This window comes from Apodemus sylvaticus, chromosome 1, assembly GCF_947179515.1.
Source record: "Apodemus sylvaticus chromosome 1, mApoSyl1.1, whole genome shotgun sequence".
NCBI classification, from domain to species: domain Eukaryota; kingdom Metazoa; phylum Chordata; class Mammalia; order Rodentia; family Muridae; genus Apodemus; species Apodemus sylvaticus.
In genome coordinates this window covers 100,895,674-100,917,458 of record NC_067472.1, presented here as the reverse complement: position 1 = coordinate 100,917,458, position 21,785 = coordinate 100,895,674, and the positions used below count along the sequence as shown (strand labels likewise).

At 40.6% G+C, this 21,785-nt stretch overlaps 1 protein-coding gene across 2 annotated transcripts; it reads right to left on the bottom strand.

Annotated features, from left to right (window-relative positions):
- Window positions 1-4,105: 4,105 nt before the first annotated feature.
- LOC127680408 (olfactory receptor 52B2) lies at window positions 4,106-6,950 on the bottom strand. Of its 2 annotated transcripts, XM_052175874.1 has the most exons (2): window positions 6,931-6,950; window positions 4,106-5,063 (listed from the first exon to the last, which is right to left on the bottom strand). In XM_052175874.1, exons 1-2 carry the CDS (start codon window positions 6,948-6,950, stop codon window positions 4,106-4,108), a joined length of 978 nt encoding a protein of 325 aa, XP_052031834.1. The 2 variants fall into 2 exon arrangements, with proteins under 2 accessions (XP_052031834.1, XP_052031837.1); XM_052175877.1 differs by lacking the exon at window positions 6,931-6,950 and having other exon boundaries at window positions 4,106-5,074.
- Window positions 6,951-21,785: the final 14,835 nt, after the last annotated feature.

The following is a 21,785-nucleotide window of genomic DNA, read 5'->3' as shown; positions in this document are numbered from 1 at the left end:
CATCTGTGGATGAATCCACTGATAAAACCAGAGCCATTGTAATTCAATCACATCTAAAACTCTCACTAAGGGAGCTGGAGAGATAGCTGCCTCAGCAGTTAAGAGACTGGAATGTTCTTGCAGAGGGCATGGGTTTGACTCCCAGCAACCACATGGTGGCTCACAACCATCTATACCCCCACTTCCTATAGATCTGAGGATGCATGCTAGCCTCTGTTAACCCCAGGCATGCATGTGATACACATACATGCCTGTAGGCAAAACAGCAATACACATAATGAGTTGTTTTAAAAATTGAAGAAACGAGAACTCATCTAATTAAAAACAAAAGTTCCTGGGCTGAAGAGATGGCTCAGTGGTTAGGAGCACTGACCGCTCTTCCAGGAGTCTTGAGTTCAATTTCCAGCAACCACATGGTGGCTCACAACCATCTGTAATGGGATTCAATGCCCTCTTCTGATGTGTCTGAAGACAGTAACAGTGTCTATATACATACATACATACATACATACATACATACATACATATACATACATATATATATATAATATACATATATATATGTGTATGTGTGTGTGTGTGTGTGTATATATATACATATATAGAGAGAGATAAATAGATCACTTTATAGCCACATCATAATAGTCATTTTACCATCATTAATACTTGTAGCATGTAGCTTTTACTACCCCACTTTAAGCTCCAGGCAGACCACACTACCAGCCCTCACCCAGAGAATATTGGATCTGTGGCTGAAAAACACAGACACACACATAATTCAATTTCAATTAACCTTATTGGCTCAATTGTTGGGTTCTCCTAAGCCTTCTTGGCTATCTTGTCTCCTTTTCACTCCCAGATCAGCACCCTAAATCTGTCCTCAACAGATGCTCAGTTGCTCAGTTACCTTCTCCTTATTCAACAACCCAAAGCTGCCCTCTGCTTAGTTGTGTTTCTAATCTCCTGCCTGGGGAAGTGACCTATGGCTGCTATACCTGAGATCTTACATGACTGGTCACCTTTTCTCCCTCCGAAGCATGGTGAAAAACTTTCTCAGTCTCTTATCCTGTGTGCAAGGACCTAGAAGTTCCGCCTCTTTCCTTCTATCCAGCAACTGTCCCCTGGCATCTTTACTGATTGATCAAGACCCAATTGTGGAACAGGATCTTAACATCAGAACAACCCTCTACAAATACTACTTATTATGTTCTACATTAATATATTATTATACAGTGACATGTTTGAAAATAGAGATGGAATATTGACTCAGGATCATATTATTAAACTAATGCTTACTTTATGATTGACCCTAATTTCCAGGTTTGACTAAAGAAATACTAGATTATATTATAAGTGTAAATTGCTGTGAAGTCAACAATAATTATGTGGACATGGAAACACATATCTGTGATAATAGAAATGAAAAACTGTGTGCACAACTCAAAAGATGTCAATATGTCCCTGCCTTATTTGACCAAGGAACATCAAAGTACAAAACACTAGTATTCCATGTCTACAGCTACAGAATATTCTATGGGAAACATTCTGTAATTAATGAATGATCCTCTGAGTATCTGACAGAAAGTAGCAACTTTCTGTATTCTGTCCTTTACAATGCTTAACACAGAGTCACTTGTATTATATTAAAGTATAAAAGACATAAAACATTAGTTCAGTTAAACCAAAGTTGAGCATGGTGGCACACACCTTTAATCCTAACACTTGGGAAGCAGACACAGGCAGATCTCTAAGTTCAAGGTCAGCCTGGTCTGCAAAGTGAGTTCCAAAACAACCAGAGCTACACAGAGAAATTCTCTCTAAAAGAAAGAAAGAAGGAAAGAAAACCAGAAAGAAAGAAAGAAAGAAAGAAAGAAAGAAAGAAAGAAAGAAAGAAAGAAAGAAAGAAAGAAAGAAAGAAAGAAAGACAGGCAGACAGACAGACAGACAGACAGACTAATATAAAACTTGGGGTGAAATAAGATAAAGCTTATTAGTAATTTACAGAGGCAGTGTTAAAAATATTGTAATTAAACAAATAATTCAGTACTAGTAAAATATTTTCTGTATAATATGAGCTAAGGATTATATAAGTGGTATATCTGTGTATTTATGGATTATTTAATTTAGCTCTCAATAGCTCTATGAAAGTGTTCATAGTTACCATGTGTTACCACATAGTTACCATTTTATAGGTGAAAAAGTGAATTTCCAGGTTTACACACAGAAAATAATAGAAACAAGTAAGATTGAAATAAAATTTCATATGATTCCAAATACCACCTACATGACTAAGCAGAAATTTCATTATTAGTAGTACTGATAATAATGTGTTGAGGAGCAGGACTGAGAGGAAGAAGTTAAGAGGACTCCAGGGTTCCCTGCATGGTGAAGTAGGTGAGACTGCCCTAATTTAAACAAATTCTGGAAGAAAGACATGAATCTAGTGTCCACAGTGTAGGTGGGAGCTGGGAAAATGGATATGAATATGAAGGAGCAGGGGTCAAAAACATGAGTCCTAAGGAGTGCTACAATTCTGCTAATCTGACCATATTATTTAAAAAAAAAAAAACATCATTCGATATGACACAACAGAGGGGCTGTTGGGATCCAGGGAGAAGAGTCAAGCATGCCCTGCCTCCCTGCCCAGTGCCAAGTAGAGCCGAGGTGTGAGAGGTAAGGGCTGCGGTGCAGCCACTGACTTACCTCGGCGATGCTAAAGCATCACTGTTTTTGTGGACTGATGCCATTGGCCATTTCTGTGCATCCTAGAGATTCATGTTCTGAGTTCAGGAAGGTCATCGTACTTTTACTTACTTCCCATTTGATAAATGCCAGATATTTTTCACATGTAATAGTAAAAATATTAAACACATGCTCTTCTGGTTTCAAAGCATTTACAGTCTGTCTTAGTTATAGTTTCCATTGCTGTGAGCAGACACCATGACCAGGGCAACTCTTATAAAGGACAACATTTAACTGGGGCTGGTTTACATGTTCAGAGGTTCAGTCCATTATCATCAAGATGGGAGCAGGCAGTGTCTAGGCAGGCATGGTGCAGGAGGAGCTGAGAGTTCTACATCCTCATCTAAAGTCTGCTAGGAAAACACTAGTTTCCAAGCAGCTATGAGGAAGGTCTCTCAAGGCTGCCCCCTACTCCCCACAGTGACACACTTCCTCTAACAAAGACACCCTCCTAATAGTGCCATTCCCTGGGCCAAGCATATTCAAACCACCACAACAGTCATTTCTAGTTACAAAGAAATGAGCAACTTACTACAACCAATTCTGCACATGTAGAGATTTTTATGATACGAACTAGGCAGGCAAAAGTAGGAGCTGTGGCTTGCCTGGAGAAAATAGGAAAAACTTGACAGAGAAGGTAGTTTCCTCAGACCCCAATGCCTGACCCCTGCTCCTGCCTCCCAAGTGCTGGAACTAGAGGTATGCACTACCACCACCCTGCTGACAAAGTAGTTCTCAGGTTGAAATTTAAAGAATGAGACAATTTCCCAGAAGGAAGAAAGACATATGTGGCATTAAAAAAAAAAAACCACAGAAGTTAGTAAAGAACTTTTATTTGTTTTGTTTGTTTGATGTTTATGACAGAGTTTTGCTTTATAACTCAGATAGTTCTTGAACTGACAAGTAAGCCAAGCTGTTCTCAAACCCAGACCAATCCTCAGGCATGAGCCACCAAGCCACACTCACTTGATTCTATACCCAAAAAGCAAAAGCAAAACAACAAAAAAAAATCTTAAGGACATTAAAATAGCAGATCCTCTTCATATATTAAATATGTTTAGCTCTATTCATTTGCTTATAGCCTTACTTCCTGTGATATGTCAATTACTGAGAAAGTCAAATGCTAATATCAGAGAAATGTACAGTTAATCATACATAATAAGTGTATGACCGTTCATACATAACCATTCATAAGTGTATGAAGTAGGTAGCAAACATTAAACATGAGAAAGAGAAAAGAGAACCAATTAGAAAATGGAAATGTGCAGAGTGTGGGAGAAGGAAGTAAAAGATAATCTTCTCTGTCCAAGAGATCTGTGCTCCTAGGTGAAACTGGATATAATAAAGATTCACAGGGAACCAGTCATCCCAAAGGCGAGAAACAGCACTGTGTCTTGATGTCCAAGAACCGGTGGACCACACCCTCCCGGATCTGCTTGGTCTTCACTCCGTAGACAATAGGGTTCAACATCGGAGGCACCACCACATAAAGATTGGCCAGCAGGATATGAATGTGTCGAGGAATATTTCTCCCAAAGCGGTGGGTCAGTAATGTAAAGAAGGATGGAACGTAAAACATGAGGATGACACAGAGGTGCGAGCCACAGGTGCTGAGAGCTTTGCGCCGAGCATCCTGGGAGGGCAAGCGAAACACTGCTCGGAGAATGAGCGAGTACGACACAGCAATGAGGATCACATCCACGATGACCATGACGATGGGCACTGAGAAGCCGTACCAGATGTTAACAGTGATATCCGCACAAGCTAAGCGGGCCACCCCAATGTGCTCACAGTAGGAATGGGGGACGATGTTGGTTCGGCAGAATGGCAGTCGCTTCAGCAAGAAAATCACAGGAAAGATAATACAGACGCTTCTGATGACAATGGCTAGAGCAATCCTCCCAACTGTCGGCCATGTTAGCACTGTTGCATATCTCAGTGGCGCACAGATGGCTACAAAGCGGTCAAAGGCCATAGCTAACAAGATGGCAGACTCCCCCACAAACATTGTGTGGACAAAGAAGACTTGGATGACACAGGCATCAAAGGCAATGTTGTGGGAATGGAGCCAAAAGATGGTGAGGGCCTTGGGCACAGTAGTGGTGGACAGTAAGATGTCTGTGATGGCCAACATGGAGAGGAAAAAATACATGGGCTCATGAAGGCTCCGTTCTGTGATAATGACCATTATCAGGACACTGTTTCCAAGGACTGCAGTGACGTACATGAGGCACAGGGGTATAGACAACCAGGTGTGATAAGCCTCCAACCCAGGGATGCCAAGCAGCACAAAAACTGCAGGGTGGAAAATGGTGGTGTTGCTGCGACTCATGGTGCTCACTATGCTGCCAGAGGAAGAGAAAGAACCTTGAGTACAACGCAGAGGCAGGAAGATAGATGTGAGCTTGTAAACTGCTGAGCTCCAGAGAGAAAGTTCACCTAGAGGCTAGTGCCTAGGGTGTTGGAATAGCTTCTGGCCCTGAGTGTTTCATTTGTCCGGTTTCTGTGGCAATGTGCTTTAAGAACCAATAGAAGTTACACCTGCCCTGTTCATCCTGTCCCAAGTGATCTGACCCACCCCCATCGTTTAGCATTAATTCTACCATTTCTCACAGAAGCACAAATGCCTGCTACCTACCTAGCTTGTACTTGTTCCGTCCACAACACTTTGTTCTGCTTGCCTAAATTTTTCTTGTTTGCCCCAACCTTAGCCTTAAAATAGCTCCTCAAAACACACCACTCTGTAATGTGTTCTTAATATATCTCCTTCCTGAAGACATATTAACTAAATGTCTTGAAATTCGATTATATGTAATCATATTGCTTATCCGCTTATTACCTTGAGCATTTCTCAGAACGGCTGTCCTCATGACGCCCTGTGATGGACATGGGGAGTCAGGTGGACACTGGGAGGCAACTAAGGGATGATGGATCCGTCCACCCAGGCCCAGATTCACAGCCTTCTTGAAGGCAGTAAATAGGGGTCAGCCAATGAAACTGAAGGAGCATTTTCATCACTCTCCTCATGAACCTGAGCTTCAGAACGTTCCACACAAACACCTTTTGATCAGTTCTACATCTCCTTATTCACATAACCCTGAATCCCATGGAGCCTTCTTCTGAACAAACTGGGCTAACAAGAGAGAATTATCGATTCTGTCTCCCTGCGCTCCACTAACTCCAGCATAGCTTTCTCCCTGCTTGCCCCTTACTCCAAAAGCAACCAAGTCTCCCTGTTACTAAAAAGTGTAATAAATCCTCCTCTACCTAACACCCATGGAATGCTTGTCTCTGGAGCTAATTATTTGTCTGCCATTTGGACCACAGAAAGGGTTACTATTGATAATGTAAATATGACCTCGATGAAGACTCCATGGGGTAGGCATGGTGACATGTGCCTGTCATCCCAGCACTCCGGAAGCTGGGGAAGGAGGATAGGCAGAAATCTGAGGCTAATCTAGGATAGGCCGTGAGGTCCAGACAGGCCAGAGCTAGGGAACAGGTTCTTATCTCAAACAAACAAACAAATAAAGTGCCATATGAGAATAAAGAAAGAATCAAAACAATAAAGAATCAATATATAAAAACTAGACAGACATCCTGATAAACGGTCCTGTAGCCCTATGGAAGAAGCCATGCAAAGGAATAAAATCCTCAGTTCAAGAGTCCATCCTCCTGCCTGTGGAAATGTACTGGGTGGAACCACAACCAGCTTTGAGGAAGAATGAGTGGAACTCCAGGTGAATACAAGGGAGAGGGCAGAACCAGATCCCGACAGGTAGTGGCTGGGCAGACTCTGCGTGCCATACCTCTCAAGCCAGATCCCTTAAAATTGTGCTCAGTATGTACTCGGAGACACTGAGCTTTGCTGGAATAAGCACTGAGGAGAGGTGTGCTGACATAGAGCTGCCTCTGTTCTAAAGGACCTCCCTCAAGTCTATAGAAACAAAAGCCACACCAGAAAACTAAGCTACTTTTTTTTCCTGAAGAAAGGATATTGCTGTTTAAATCTTTACTACTGCTCCCAACTCTGCTACTTACTAATTCATTCTTTATAAAAATAAAATAGTATTGCTAGATATAAGCCCCTAATTAACCTCTGCTCTCCTCTTGAAACTATATGGTATAACCACCAGACTGAGATGCCAAGGGTCTGGGAAGCTGTGGGAGTTCTTGAAAGAATGCTACTAACTGGAAAGGATTGTCATTTCACTGTGTGCTTCCTGGTGTACTGTCTCAGCCTTGCTGTTTCTCTGCCAATCCACACTGATAGGTTCTAGGTTCTCACTGCTGAACATGGGAGTGAGAGTCATGAAGAGGCATGTGTGATACCCCAGAAAGCATTTCCCAAGGCTTTAGAGGAAAATTAGAGCAATTTTACAAAAGAGAAGGAGAACCAGAAGGGTAGAGAAGCAGCCAGGAGCCACGTACTGAAGGAGGCTGCGCTGGGTGGGAGCACTTACTTACAGGGCATCCTCCTCCTCCGTGCCTCTATTTTCTCCTCAGCAATGAGAGAACAATAGTCAGCTGTGAGGGTAACTGGGGGGGGGGGGGGATACAGGGTTCTCCTGGACAGAGGACAACGTGCTGAGGTGGCAGGGCTGCTGCTGTTAACATAGTTTGATTGGATATCATCCTACTGTACTTACTCTGGAAGCAAAATATCTGAGTCCCGCGCCACAGTGAACTCTGTGCTGAAACCCTGTTCTTCACCCAGAGAGGCCCGAATGAAACACCCTTCCCAGGAGGAAAGGGGAGGAAACTGAACAAAAGAAGCTCCAAAGAGAAGAGAGTCACTGGCAAGCAGGTCTCTCAGGTAGACCTGATGTCTCAGAACCCGAGCCTAGACCCAGACTCAGCCTGACTCAGAACAACCCAGCATTCTTCAAGCAAGTGCCTTGAAAGATAACCATCCATCTCAGCACACACAAAGAGAAATTGTCCCTGTGACTTTCAGAACTTCCTAGGACATAGTGTGGTGACAAGGGTGGCTACAGTGTCAAGGAAGCTGGAGTGGAAGCCTCAGGAAAGCTGTCCAGGCTTGGAACCAAGGCATCCTGTGGCTCCTATCCAGGGCTGCTCTCTTCCTTCTCCATGTGGAATCCTGTCTACAGACTCAGTCATTGTCCCTTCCTTCCATCTGGAATTACACAAAGACCTTTTGTGTCTCTGCAGTCTGAATTTGAAAATGTAATATCATATTAATATAATAGAATGCACTCATAAATCCCAACCTATGGAACTGCTAGGTGACGACGAGTTGCTTTTTGCCTGGCTGAATCACCTGCGAGCTTATTAATACACGTATTAATACACATATTAGTTGCACTTCGCCATCATGCTTCAAGTGTTTTCCACCACTCAGACTCTCCCTGCACACTGACCCCATGCGTCTGACAGACACAACAGCGTATGTTATAGCAGGTTTACTCCAGCTGCATCACAGAGCTTCAGTTTTCTTTAACTTTCCTCACTAACATGCATTGATTATACATGTTAATGAGGTGAAGTTTGAAATTTGGAAAGTGTTTACTTTTTAATGTATTGATACAAATGGTCCTCACTCCTGCCCACAGGTACTCAGATAGTACACCCCATGGTTTCACAATCTAAAGTCAGCATTAGCTATATTTCAGAAGCACCAAGAGTACCCTGACTCAATACCACATCTTTAGAGAATTGGTAAGTCATTTTTAGCAAATAAAAATGTATGTATGGTATACAACATTATACACACACATATTATATATACAAATATATATTTATATATTTATACTTATATATTACTGTAGCATATCTAATAAAGTGAAGTATTATGTATATTATTTTACATCATACATTTAAAATCTACTTTCTGAGCAATTTTAAATACATAATATGCCCTTATTAACCACAGTTACTATGGTGAAAAATAGATCCCTTGAATTTCTTTCCTTTGCCTAACAAAGATTCACATGTTCTTCTTGTTGATATCTCTCTATCCCTGGGCCTCCTACCCCCTGCTACTCAGCATAACTCTTTTTTCTTGTTTCAATGAATACGCTGTTCAAGAAAAATGTCCACCTACCTGCTAGCTTCACTCTCTCTAAGTATTTTGGGGATTGTGTTCAAACTGGAATGACCCGGTGTGTCGTGTGAGTGACCACCTCTGTGTTCTTGTGATATACCAATTGTGGCAGCCCCATAAGCAACCTCTCTCCCAATGTCTACATCTGTTCTCCAAAATGTGAGACAGTGGGCCAAATGAGTTTAGAAGCTGAGTAAAAGAGGCTCCCAAATTACTAAGAAAAACTGTCCTGAACAGTTCTCACCTGGGCTCATGCTGTCGCTCAGGGGGTAGAAGCCCTGTCACACAAGCCTCAGGACCTGACTTAGATCCGCAGAACTCATAGGAGAGAACCAACTCCCAAAAGCTGTCCTCTGAACTCCGTCCATGCAGCATCCATGACACAGGTGTTACACACACATACAAATAACAAAAATAAATAAACCAAAAAAAAATTAAAGAATTCTCCTCACTTTAGAACAGGAGTTCATGGCACTTAGAGTCTGTCATGCTGGCATTTAAGAAATATTTGAATAAATAACCTAAGAAACTGGTAGATTAGCATTTATCTAGTATTTTATTGCACCAAAAGAAGACAAGGGTCAAAGTTGTTTCTGTGAGGAGTCCTCTGTCACCCTTTCCTCCTACAGTTTGATCTGAGCTGCCCTCAAATCTTTATCAAGAGCTGACTCCTCACCATGTCCCCTCTTTGGACTCTCATTTCTGTGTCCCTTGGTGTCTGCAGTAGATTCAGTGGTGTGCTTCCCCCCTCACAGTTTACCTGTCTAACTCCCTTACTTTCTCCCACATGCACTTCCTCTCCAGGCCTGTCCTTGCCCTTTGCAGATCCACACATCCCAGCCTGTTCCTCCTTCTGCCCTCTGCCACCAGGGTTCTTATACTCACCTATTACATCACAGTATCAGCTGAGGGACTGAGAGAAGCTAAAGAACCACTCATTCTGAGAAGAGAGGAACAATAGGAAAAGAGTCTGCATGCTCATCATGTTGGCCTGTGTGGGTATCACTGCTCCAAGCCGTGCAGGACTTTTATGGCTGGATACTGAGAAGCCATGGGCACCCTTCTCCTGGAGTCAGCTATCAGTGCCACCCTTGGGATCACAGAGCATGCATCCAGCAAACCTCACGGGAAAAGAAAACCTTTTCACGGTGCCTCCAGGAACACTAACTCTATGGATGATTAGTAATACCAGGAAAAAAGAGGATACAACATAAGAGAAGTATGGGACATCCTAGCAACAAAATAACATAGTAACTTTCAGGTGTGATAACCGTTTACTATATCCCTGTCACTATTTTGAGTTTTTAGCACAAACTGTATCATTTTATTCTCAAAATAACCCAATGAAAAAAGGCACTATTATTATATCCATAGAGGCTGAAAGTGAAATAGTCCATCAAGGGAAAAATATAAAATCCTGAAACTGAACGTATGAAGTGTTCAGACTTAAACTCAGTCCCCAACTAATTATGAAGTAACCCTGGAGGACCAATACCTCGAGGTAATCTCAAAGAAAAAGGACAGAACTAAGGAAAATCTGATTAAAATTCTTGCACCATTAAAAGCAAAATGTACAAGTTCATGATCATTATGGGGAAATGCAAATCAAAACTACATGAAGATACCACTGTGTACTCATTAGGAGAGCTACCATTAAAAATTTAAGTTAAGATTAAAAGAAGAGAAAATAACAGTTCTGGCCAGGGTGTTAGAGGCTATGCTTTGTTAGTGGCGATTCCAAATGGCACAACTGCTCTGGAAACCGCATACCAGTTCCTCAAAACATAAAATTACTATATAACCCACTATACTGGTTACAGTATGAGTTTGAAGATCAAGGCTAGCCTAGGTTACAGGAGAACCTGTCTCAAAAAAAAAAATACAAAAACAAAACCAAAAAACTACATTTGGGTGGTGGTGGCACACACTTTTGATCCCAGCACTTGAGAGGTAGAGGCAGACAGATCTCTAAGTTTGAGGCCAGCCTGGTCTACAGAAATGAGTTCCAGGGTAGCCAGGGCTACACAGAGAAACCCTGTCTTGGAAAATAAATGAACCTAAAAGAAGTAAACACTGAAGTGCCAAAACATCCAATCAATAAACAGACTAATGGATTGAATGGCCAGTTCTCAAAGGGAGAAATACAAATGATCAATTTAAAGCTATTTTGAGATTACCTCACCCCAGTCAGAATGAGGACAATGAGAAAAATAAAGGCTAGCAAGCACTGGTGAGGATGTTTCTTGCTGGTGAGAATATAAACTGGTGTGCAATATGAACGTCATCTGAAAGTAATCAACTACATGACCCGGCTATCCATCCCCGTGTACACATGCAAAGACTGAATAAATAAAGACAAATGAATAACACAGAAAAACGTGTGGGTCCATAGCTAAAAGCAGTTCTAAGAGAACTCTTTTAGCACTGCAAACCTACATTAGAACCCAGATCAGCAAGCCAAGTTCCCAATACCAAGAAGCAAGAGGAAAAATGGAAAATAAACTTTGTACTTATTAGGAAAGCTATGTTAAAAATTAATTGAAGTAAACATAGATAGAAAATAATATCCTTAAGAACAGAAATTTGGGGGGTGGAGAGGAGGCTAAGTGGTTAAGAGCACTTACTGCTCTTGCAGAGGACCTGGGTTTGGCTCCTCCCACCGGCATGGAGGCTCCTGACTGTTTGTAACTCATTTTAGGGGCCCCAGTGTCCTCTTCTGGATTCTATACATACAGGTTCAGGCAAACAGAAACTTAAAAAATAATGGGTCTTAAAAAAAAAAAAGTTAGCCCTCTATCTGATGTAGGATTGGTGAAGATCTTTTCCCAATTTGTTGGTTGCCGATTTGTCCTTTTGATGGTGTCCTTTGCCTTACAGAAACTTTGCAATTTTATGAGGTCCCATTTGCCAATTCTTGATCTTAGAGCATATGCTATTGGTGTTCTGTTCATAAACTTTCTCCCTGTACCGATGTCCTCAAGGGTCTTCCCCAGTTTCTTTTCTATTAGCTTCAGAGTGTCTGGCTTTATGTGGAGGTCCTTGATCCATTTGGATTTGAGCTTAGTACAAGGAGACAAGGATGGATCAATTCGCATTCTTCTGCATGCTGACCTCCAGTTGAACCAGCACCATTTGTTGAAAAGGCTATCTTTTTTCCATTGGATGTTTTCAGCCTCTTTGTCGAGGATCAGATAGAGGGCTAATATCCAATATATTTAAAGAACTCAAGAAGTTAGACTCCAGAAAACCAAACAACCCTATTAAAAAATGGGGTACAGAGTTAAACAAAGAATTCTCACCTGAAGAACTTCAGATGGCAGAGAAGCATCTTAAAAAATGCTCAACTTCATTAGTCATTAGGGAAATGCAAATCAAAACAACCCTGAGATTTAACCTTACACCAGTCAGAATGGCTAAGATTAAAAATTCAGGAGACAGCAGGTGTTGGAGAGGGTGTGGAGAAAGAGGAACACTCCTCCACTGCTGGTGGGGTTGCAAATTGGTCCAACCACTCTGGAAATCAGTCTGGCGGTTCCTCCGAAAACTGGGCACCTCACTTCCAGAAGATACTGCTATACCACTCCTGGGCATATACCCAGAGGATTCCCCACCATGTAATAAGGATACATGCTCTACTATGTTCATAGCAGCCCTATTTATAATTGCCAGATGCTGGAAAGAACCCAGGTATCCCTCAACAGAAGAGTGGATGCAAAAAATGTGGTATATCTACACAATGGAGTACTATTCAGCCATTAGAAACAATGAATTCATGAAATTCTTAGGCAAATGGATGGAGCTAGAGAACATCATACTAAGTGAGGTAACCCAGACTCAAAAGGTGAATCATGGTATGCACTCACTAATAAGTGGATATTAACCTAGAAAACTGGAATACCCAAAACATAATCCACACATCAAATGAGGTACAAGAAGAAAGGAGGAGTGGCCCCTTGTTCTGGAAAGACTCAGTGAAGCAGTATTCGGCAAAACCAGAACGGGGAAGTGGGAAGGGGTGGGTGGGAGGACAGGGGAAGAGAAAGGGTCTTATGGGACTTTCGGGGAGTGGGGGGGCTAGAAAAGGGGAAATCATTTGAAATGTAAATAAAAAATTATATCAAATAAAAAAAAGTTAATGAAATTGACTCAACAAAATTAGGTGACAAAATGTGCGCCCTTCATTATTGGTAATGAAGTAACACGTTTACGGGCTTTCACGTGCCGATCCTTCTGTATTTCATTTACTAAGATGAGTAAGGTATGCTTCTTTCATATTACTTGCTCCTCTGTTATGGAAAAGCAGTTTTGCTAGGCTTACTGCAAGAATACGACAGTGCAGAAGAGATTGCCAGTCCCTGGTGGCTTCCAGGGCTATGGTCACCGAGCTTCGTATTCCCAGAGTAAGCAAAACACTGCCCAGTCTTCATCATGATTTTGTGATAAATTCATACATCTTTTTAAAATTCTGAACAATATGTGAATAAAGGTATGTATATACAATCTACTTGGAAAATGTTTGTTCAACTCTATTTTTAGAGGTGTGCAAGGATACAATAAAAGTGGGGTTTTCTATAACTGCTGCTTAGGGGACTTTGTTGCCCTGTGCACTAACAGGCCTAAGTTTCGGCAGCCAGGACTACTTCTTGAAGTAGAGGCACTTCAAGAAGAAAACTGAAACAATTCACTCTGCTGTTTGAGCAGCAGTGTTTCATAAGAAAAGAAAAAAGATCTATCTTGTATTTCACACCACATAAATGCTTCTTCTCTTTGAAATAAAGTAAAAAGCACTCCTCCAAAAAAAAGAGTTATTATCTATTGACCTGAAGGTCTGAAATGTGTTCTTGTCAAGTACCTAAGAGCAGTGCTTACTATAAAGACAGCAGCCATTAATATTCACTGACTAAGAGAAAGGTGTGAGAGAGATCAATAAGCATCTTAGATGTAGAGAAGCTGCTCATAAAAGGATGAGATGGAAAGAGATTGCTATTAATTTGGTCTTTATATGCCTTTATTTTTATTTAATAAGTAGTTGTGAAATCTATGTTAGGAGGAAACCATAAATAAACAATATTTTTAAATATAGTTGGATGATTTAAAAGCAAACAACCTAGCAAAATAAAAGGAAAACACTGAACAACAAGAATGCAACCAGAGGACTGCCTGGATATAGTTATGATGGGATAATAAGAGATTTTCACACTGACATGAACGCTATCATATTTTCATAGACCTTGTGGCAAAGGCCTTGGGAGAAAAGAAAGTGGAAAGGTTCTGTGACAAAAGACTCAACACAAAAACAATCACAGACAGAGGAAGGTAGCTGAGGGACTCAGTACTGCCTATCCTCAGGCACCACACACCTCTGTTACTCTGTACCTGCCACTCAGAACTGGAAAAGGACACCTTGGCCCATGTGGAAGTGGAAAAAGCAGACTGGAAAAGATGTGTATTTGAGTAATGTGAAAATGAAGAAAACTGACATTTTCAATGACTCCTACCCAGCACCGACCCCCATGCTGTCAGGACATCCAGTTCCTCAGAATGTCTAGCACTGTTAAGTGCTCAAGGAAAGGAGCTGATAAGAGATGCTAGACAAGGAACTGGGGGGTACTGAATGGACTTTTAGAAAAGCTGGAAGATACATCTGTGTGCCTTCGACAGGGAGAATCTCATCAAATTCAAAAGAGAACTCCAGAATGCAGGCAGAAAGTGCAAGTGTCTCACAGACAGGAACCATAATGTGGGCAATTCTTAGTATAATCTGGATGGACGTGAGGATAGCCAAGTAAGCACAGAGACAGAAGAAAAGCCAGTTATTTGCCTACTGAGTACAAGCAATGCACTCAGGGCTGCTCCTTCCACCTCAAACAGGGTGGTGTTCTGAGAAAAGGAAGTGCAAGCTGAGGAGAAATGAGATTACTCCAGGAACACATGATGAGGCTGAAGCTGATTTTGTTTTATTAAGTTCACATAACCCTGAAACATGCTGTCATTAAGAGAATCTATTCTAGACTCAGACTGACCTGAATTTAAATTCAGACTCATTAGATGTTTGGTTGTCATAAGCTACTCATTCGCCAATCATATCAGACATAATGTAGAAATGATAGCATCCAGCTCCACACTAAAATGATATATGTACAAATGCTTAGCTTAAACTTGACTCATAGGAAGTGTTTGCTATCTCAGGACTTGAGAGTTATTGAGAGTGAATAGCAGTGTCTTTACAACCTCAGGGGAGGAAAACACACAATAAAGCATATACAAAAAGGAAATGTCCTAGACATGTTTTTATTAAAATTTAAATTTCCTTCAAAATAAATGAAACTACAAATAAAATTAAAAGTCATCAGCCTGAAAGGTTATATTTCTAATGTAAAATAAATAGTTGTTGTCTAGAATACTTAAAACCATCTACATACTTACGCAGGAAGAAACCGGCTGGCTGGAAAAACAGACCAAAGAAATTACTGGGGGATTTCCAACAGCGAAGTCATAAATAACCAATAAAGGCATGTAAAATGTATACTAAAATGAAGTAATATTATTATTTATCATCATAAAAGATCAGTCTAACAATATAAAGTTGTCAGTAGTATTTTTAAAAAAGATCTTGCAGAAAGTTGCTAAAGAGAAGTCAAATTAGAACAACAATTTTGAGAACAATTTTAGAGTAGTAATGAAGAAATGTGCCTATCTTCAAATCTACAATTCTACATAAATATATATGCTCTAGAGAAAGACATATGAAATTTTTACATCTCCATTTATACAGAAGATGTGTACAAAGTTGCCAATAATAGTATACATAGCAAATAGTCAGAAGCAATTTTAAATACATTTTAAAATACATATTTGGTGTAATCATAAGCTATAAAGCTCTATAGTAATTTAAATGAGTGATAAAAATCTGCTTACCTGTCTAATCATCACTCAGGAACATAATTTCTACATATAATAGTGATTACTTCATGTAAGTATATAAAAGCACCAACTAAGAAAAGAATTAAAAATTCATAATAATTTTTTAACATGAGAGAACAGGACATCATAGGGGTTAAAAAGACTTCAGTAGCTGTACTTATTATTGCCTGTATTAAAAATATCTAAGAGCAAGTGGGATAAGGCATTAACAATTGTCGATTTGGGGCATGTTGATACTTGTGAATATTCTTTGTACATCTATATGTTGGTCACTTCTAAGATAAAAGTATGATTTTTTAAAGTGAAATATAAAAATATACAAGAGACAAGGGGATTAGTAATGAAACTACTACAATATTCCAGAATAGGAACCAGTCACAAAAATGACATGCTCCAGTGGAGACAGTGATCTCAGACACATAAGGTCCAAATGAGATAGCCTTGGTGGCTCTTTGAGTGTATATCCAGGCTGCTGTGATAAAGTACCACAGACTATGTGGCTTAAACAACAGGCATTTCTATCACATGGTTCTGGGGGCTAAGAAATCCAAAATTAAGGAGACTGCTGAGGAGGCTCCTAGTGGGAGCCCTGTCCTTGATTTAGAGCCAGCTTGTTGCCCTCTCACTTGTCCTATATAAGACGTAAAGAGATAGGGAGAGAGCAAGCTTGCTCTTCCGATTCTTGTAAGGGCACTAATCTCATTCAGAGGGTCTCATGGCCCTAGCTTAGCCTAATTATCTCCCAAAGACCCATCTTCAAAGATCACAGTGGGGGCTGGTGCAACAGATGAATTGAGAACATAATTGTACATTCCCCAACAAACATAATAAGACTATTTTCCATCTACAGTACTATGCTTGGCATATAATGAATTCTTATTATTTTATGAATTCTGTGTGTAACATTAGTAGTTTTTCTGCTTATAAGTCACCCATACAGTGAGTTCAGAGGGAAGGAGATTCTGGTGGGAACCATAAAAGCATTGCCCGGTACCTCAGGGAAATCTTTTTGTTGTTTTTCAACAGTCTCACTCTGCAGCCAGGGCTACTGTTTAACAGCAATCCCATGCTTCTGCCTTCCAAGTGCTACAACTACATGCATAAGACACCATGTCTGGGTGGGAGGTAATTTCTTGATGGCCTCAGCCAAATTTCAATAAAATTCAGGAACCTTCTTCTAAAAGCTAGAGGACCTTTACAAAAAACACCCCAGTACAGGTCTATGTTTTCAGCTAATAACAGTATAAATAAATAAATAAATAAACAAACAAACAAACAATCAATCAATCAATCCTCTTCTATGCCTCTCCTGGAAAGAAAAAATATCCTTTCTGTACATTACAGGGGTTTCTTAGTGCCCTAATCCAGTCTCACAGGTACAGTGTGTACTAGGAGACTGTGGCATCAGCATGCAGAATGTTAGCCACTAGTTAAGTATAGTCAAAGATGATGTCAATCTCAGAATTCTACGATTAGAAAGGACAATTCTGTTGCAGAGGAAGAAAAAATATATGCGGAGAGCAGATAATATACACAAGGTTGGCTAAGCTAGACATGGCAGGTTATGGTAGCACACACTAGTAATCTCAGCTATTCAAGAAGTTGGGGCAGTAGGATCACTAGTCAGAGGCCAGCCTGGGTTATGTAGTGAATTCCAGTACTATTTGGGTAAATTTCTGAGTTCATATCTGAAGAAAAAATAATAAGGGACTAGGAATATAGCTCAATGGTAGATAACTTGCCTAGATCATATATGAGTTCTGTTTCAACCCCCCAGTAAGGCAAAATATACATACATACATACATACATACATACATACATACATACATACTAGACATAACCTATTCTATACTCCTAACACAACTTGAGTTCCACAAGATCCCACTATAAAGAAGAGGAGAATAGTTCCTTTTTCAAATCAGTGCCCTCAGTCCAAGCATATCTACTACTCCAGGGAGTGGAGATTGATAGTGTCCCATGGTTAACAGACTATTTTAAGGACCTTCATGTACAAGGGTTGGGAGGCTGGAGATGGTGGGGTGACTGATGCTAGAAGACAGAATGGGTATGGTGATTTGATGATCTTCCCACATTTCCATATAGTAATGCCATCTTTCTTTACAAGGTCCTTTCTCTTGTCTGGATTTAGGGGAAGATGAATACTCAGCTACTGTGATGCCACTAGGTCTGAAGGTATCTCACACTGACCTGGTAATTTTGGCTTGGTACTTCAGAGTTACTTAGGATTCTGTAAGAGGATTCAGTGTTGAGTGGCACCACTAAAACCAAGATATTTTTTTGAAATGTAATCTACTGCATAAATGAGTGATGTGTGTAGTGTTTACAGATCATTTAAAGTAAAACAAGCCAACACAGAAGAGGTCCACGTGGAAGCATGCTGATATCTGACAACCCTGTCTGTGGAAAATGATGGGGGAAGCTATATTAGTCTAAGTAAGAGAGTCAGAGTCAATCTCAAACAGAGCCTTCCCTATCCTATTTTTCTCTGCCAGTCTTGAAGCAACTGAGGGGATCAATGTCCTCTTCTCTATAGGAATCCTGGCAAACAGCAAGGCTGGAGCAGCAATCTGCGTAAGGCAAGAAGAAAATCTCATTCAACACAACTCAGTAGCTGGTACTGGTTAAAACTTCAAGAGTCTGGTACCAGACTGTTTATTTTAGGTATGTTTAAATATATTATAATTTTGGGGAAACTTTCCTGGTGTAACACAATCTCATGTGCACAAGGAGACATAATTAATTACATAGAAACTCTTCTTAAAGAACATGTCCCTTCTTCCATGATGATGGGTTCTAAAGATAGGCTACATGTGTTAAGGGACTAGGAGAGGAGCTGGTGTAGTCTCGATCATAGAGATAGCACAGAACTTACCTAGGTTATTAGCTACCTCTGGTCCTGCTGTGGAAACGTAAAGGAGCCTCTCATTCTGCTTATGGAAATGTGGAGGAGCCTCCAGCCATATAGACAGTATGGGAGTTTGGAGTAGCCAGATATGGCCTGGTCCTACACATAGCCCAGAGGTTATCTAGACCATTAGTCACTTCCATCCCAAGCCCTCTAGGCAGAATATGGGTTGCATATCTTCTCCTTTAAAAGGACTATCCAATTCGCTTAACATCTCATTTCCCCAACGCTATCTGTGAGCGCAATGATATCTGTGCTCCCAATACTTCTTCCCTGCCACTTCCCACAAACCTGGGAGGCTTTAAATCCTCCTATGGGAAGCAGACCCTAACATAGTAGTCCTATAAAGTCATGGACATATTGTCAAATCTGCATCTTAAGTCAGGTGACCAAAACATGCACTCAGAGAACTTCTATAAAGATGATCTAGGGTCTAGAATATCAACAAAAGAATTTTCAAAAAAAAAAAAAACAAATCTGGTGCATCTCGTAAACTCACAATTAGCAGGTTTCCAAGAACTCAATTATAGACTGCTGGATCTATTTGATTTATCTTACAAGTCATCTCTAATAGACAGCCAAAAACCTCTTTATCTCTTAAAGCCATAGCATTTTTCTCCAACTCCTGCCTCCTAAGCTGTCTTTATACAGTTCCTAGCTCCTGAACATTCCTTTCCTTCCTCAAGCAATTACAATGCACTGCCTACTGATTGCATCAGACTATGACTACTCACCAAAACAAAGGGCCCTGAATTATCTGTGCCAGGAACTGTACCCATTGCCCCTAGCTATTCTACTAAACTTCTATCACATGCTAAATTTCAGCTGAAGTACTTAGTGGTAGCTAAGTGCAAGTACACTAAAGCCAAACTGTGTATTAACTTTGCTATTGGTTGTGACTATTGGCAGGTTGTTTCATCTTGTGCCTTAGGGTGTTTGTTTATTTTGTTTTGTTTTTTGTTTTGTTTTGTTTTATAAAACAAGGGAAAGAAACATACTTTAAAATCTGTTTGGAGGTGAGGGCTTAAATCAGTACATAAACTCCTGGAGAGCCACAGGTCTTGTTATGGTCCCTTCATCTTCCCTCAGGTTGTAAAGGACCAGGAACAAAAAGGGTTCAGTCAGTTCTGCTATAGTGCTGGTATTGAAATGTAAATTTGTCCAAACATAGCTGACACATTAGGAAACTGAGCAGTGAGTTTTATACTTGTAAGCGATTCTGCATTTTGGAGACTTGAGAGCCACAGAACACTGCACCTAGATAATCCTCGCACAAACTCAGCATGAACTCGAGCATCTGTCAGCTACCTCAGCTTACCCTGTAACTTTCAACACAATTCTGACAGGCTTTCTACGAAACTCAAGTTTTTTCTCCAGATAAAAGTACAGTATTTGCATACTTTCTAACCATATCATACCTAAGACAGTTGTACTGTGGAGGGCTTTTTTAGTTATTTTTGCATGTGTGTGTATATACATGTGGAGGCCAGAGGTTGACATCCTCAACCATTCTCTATTTATTTATGGAAGCAGGGTCTCTTGCTAAACCTAGACACACTCTAGACTAGCTAACTTGGTCCAGGGACCTCCTGTCTGTTTCCTAATTGCTGGAATTTCAGGTGGCCCATCACATCCACTTGGCTTTATGTAGGTGCCAAGGATCCAAATTGTCTTCACACTTGTATGGCAAGTACTTATCCAATGAGCTATCTCCTTGGCCACCATTCCTACCATTTTTTATATGTGTCACTGATATTTTATGGTGCTATATCCTTATTTCCATTTTTCCAGTAATCCCACTGGTTTTCACTGTGATTTTTTTGAATACTGTGGTCAGTTTAAGGATGCATTTTTATAGCAAAAATAAATAAACCTGCATTCAGCAGTCTTCTGGTTGATGGTGAATAACTTTCTCTTCTCCATGGATAGATACTTAACTCCTAAAACTGTTAGCAAGTGTACCTGTCATCCTAGGCTTTGAGGCTAACAGACCTGCTCACAGCTGAAAGTCATAAATGTTCATTCATAACCTAAACACGCATGCTAGATAATATGAAGCTGTGAAAACAATGTGGTTAAGGAGAAGCAATGCTTGTACTGCACTTCTACTTGAGGAGGAGAGACAAATAATGATTAGAGTGGAGCAGATGCCATTATAGAATGATACAAGTTCTCTCCATCTACAAATACCTTCCAGAGAATATGTTCCTAAGATTTTCCCAAGTTTTTCCTTCCATGTCTCCTTTCCTTTCTTCTTACTGAACATGCTGAGTTTATGAGCACTAAGCAAGGATATAGTACAAAGAAGAGTTAACTGGCACAGGTGGACGGGATAGGGGCCCTGAGGGATGCAGGCAGAACAGTTCATAAAAGGCCCCAAGAGGCACTGGTCAAGGTGAAGAGAGACTGCCAGCACTCAAGGTCGCTCCCTAATCAAGTCTTCCACTGGTTTTGTCTTCATTCTACATTTAAGCTTCCGCTGGGTGTTAGATGCTTGCAAAGACTGCATCTACTTACCGTGCCTATTCCATCAGAGGTATTTCTTCATATACTCAGTACTCTGGGATTTCTACCACTTCCTCCTTCAGTTGCTTTACTTCTGAGGCAGTCCAGGAATAAGACTCCAATGGAACCCCCTTCAGAACCAGAATGAAAGGATACCAAGAAGAAACATTTCTTTTTTTGCTGCCATCTCTCTCTCTCCATTGCTCCCTACTCACAACTTCTCTCCACCTGATGTTCAAGGTTACAACTTCAGCACCAAGTGCGGAATAATGTAAGCACCCCTTGAGCCTACCAAATTTCTCGTATCGTTTCAGGCTCCCAGCTTCACTCCAGATCTTACTTTGTGTCATTAGAGTTTCTCCCTGTCTTTCTATACTGCCTCCTCTTTGCTTCCTAGTGTATTGATACCCTAATTATTAATTCAGGTAAATACTTAAGATCACTGTGTCTAGCCCTATTATAGAATCAAAATCATAGAGATTCAAGGACCTTCCCAAAAATAGTCAAGATGAGGTAAGATGGTCCTCACACCACACCAGTTTTCTCTCCAAACACAGAGACCAAGACTGTCCTTGCTTGGACTCTGAGGGAAAAGGCAGTCATCTCAACTCTGTCTCCTC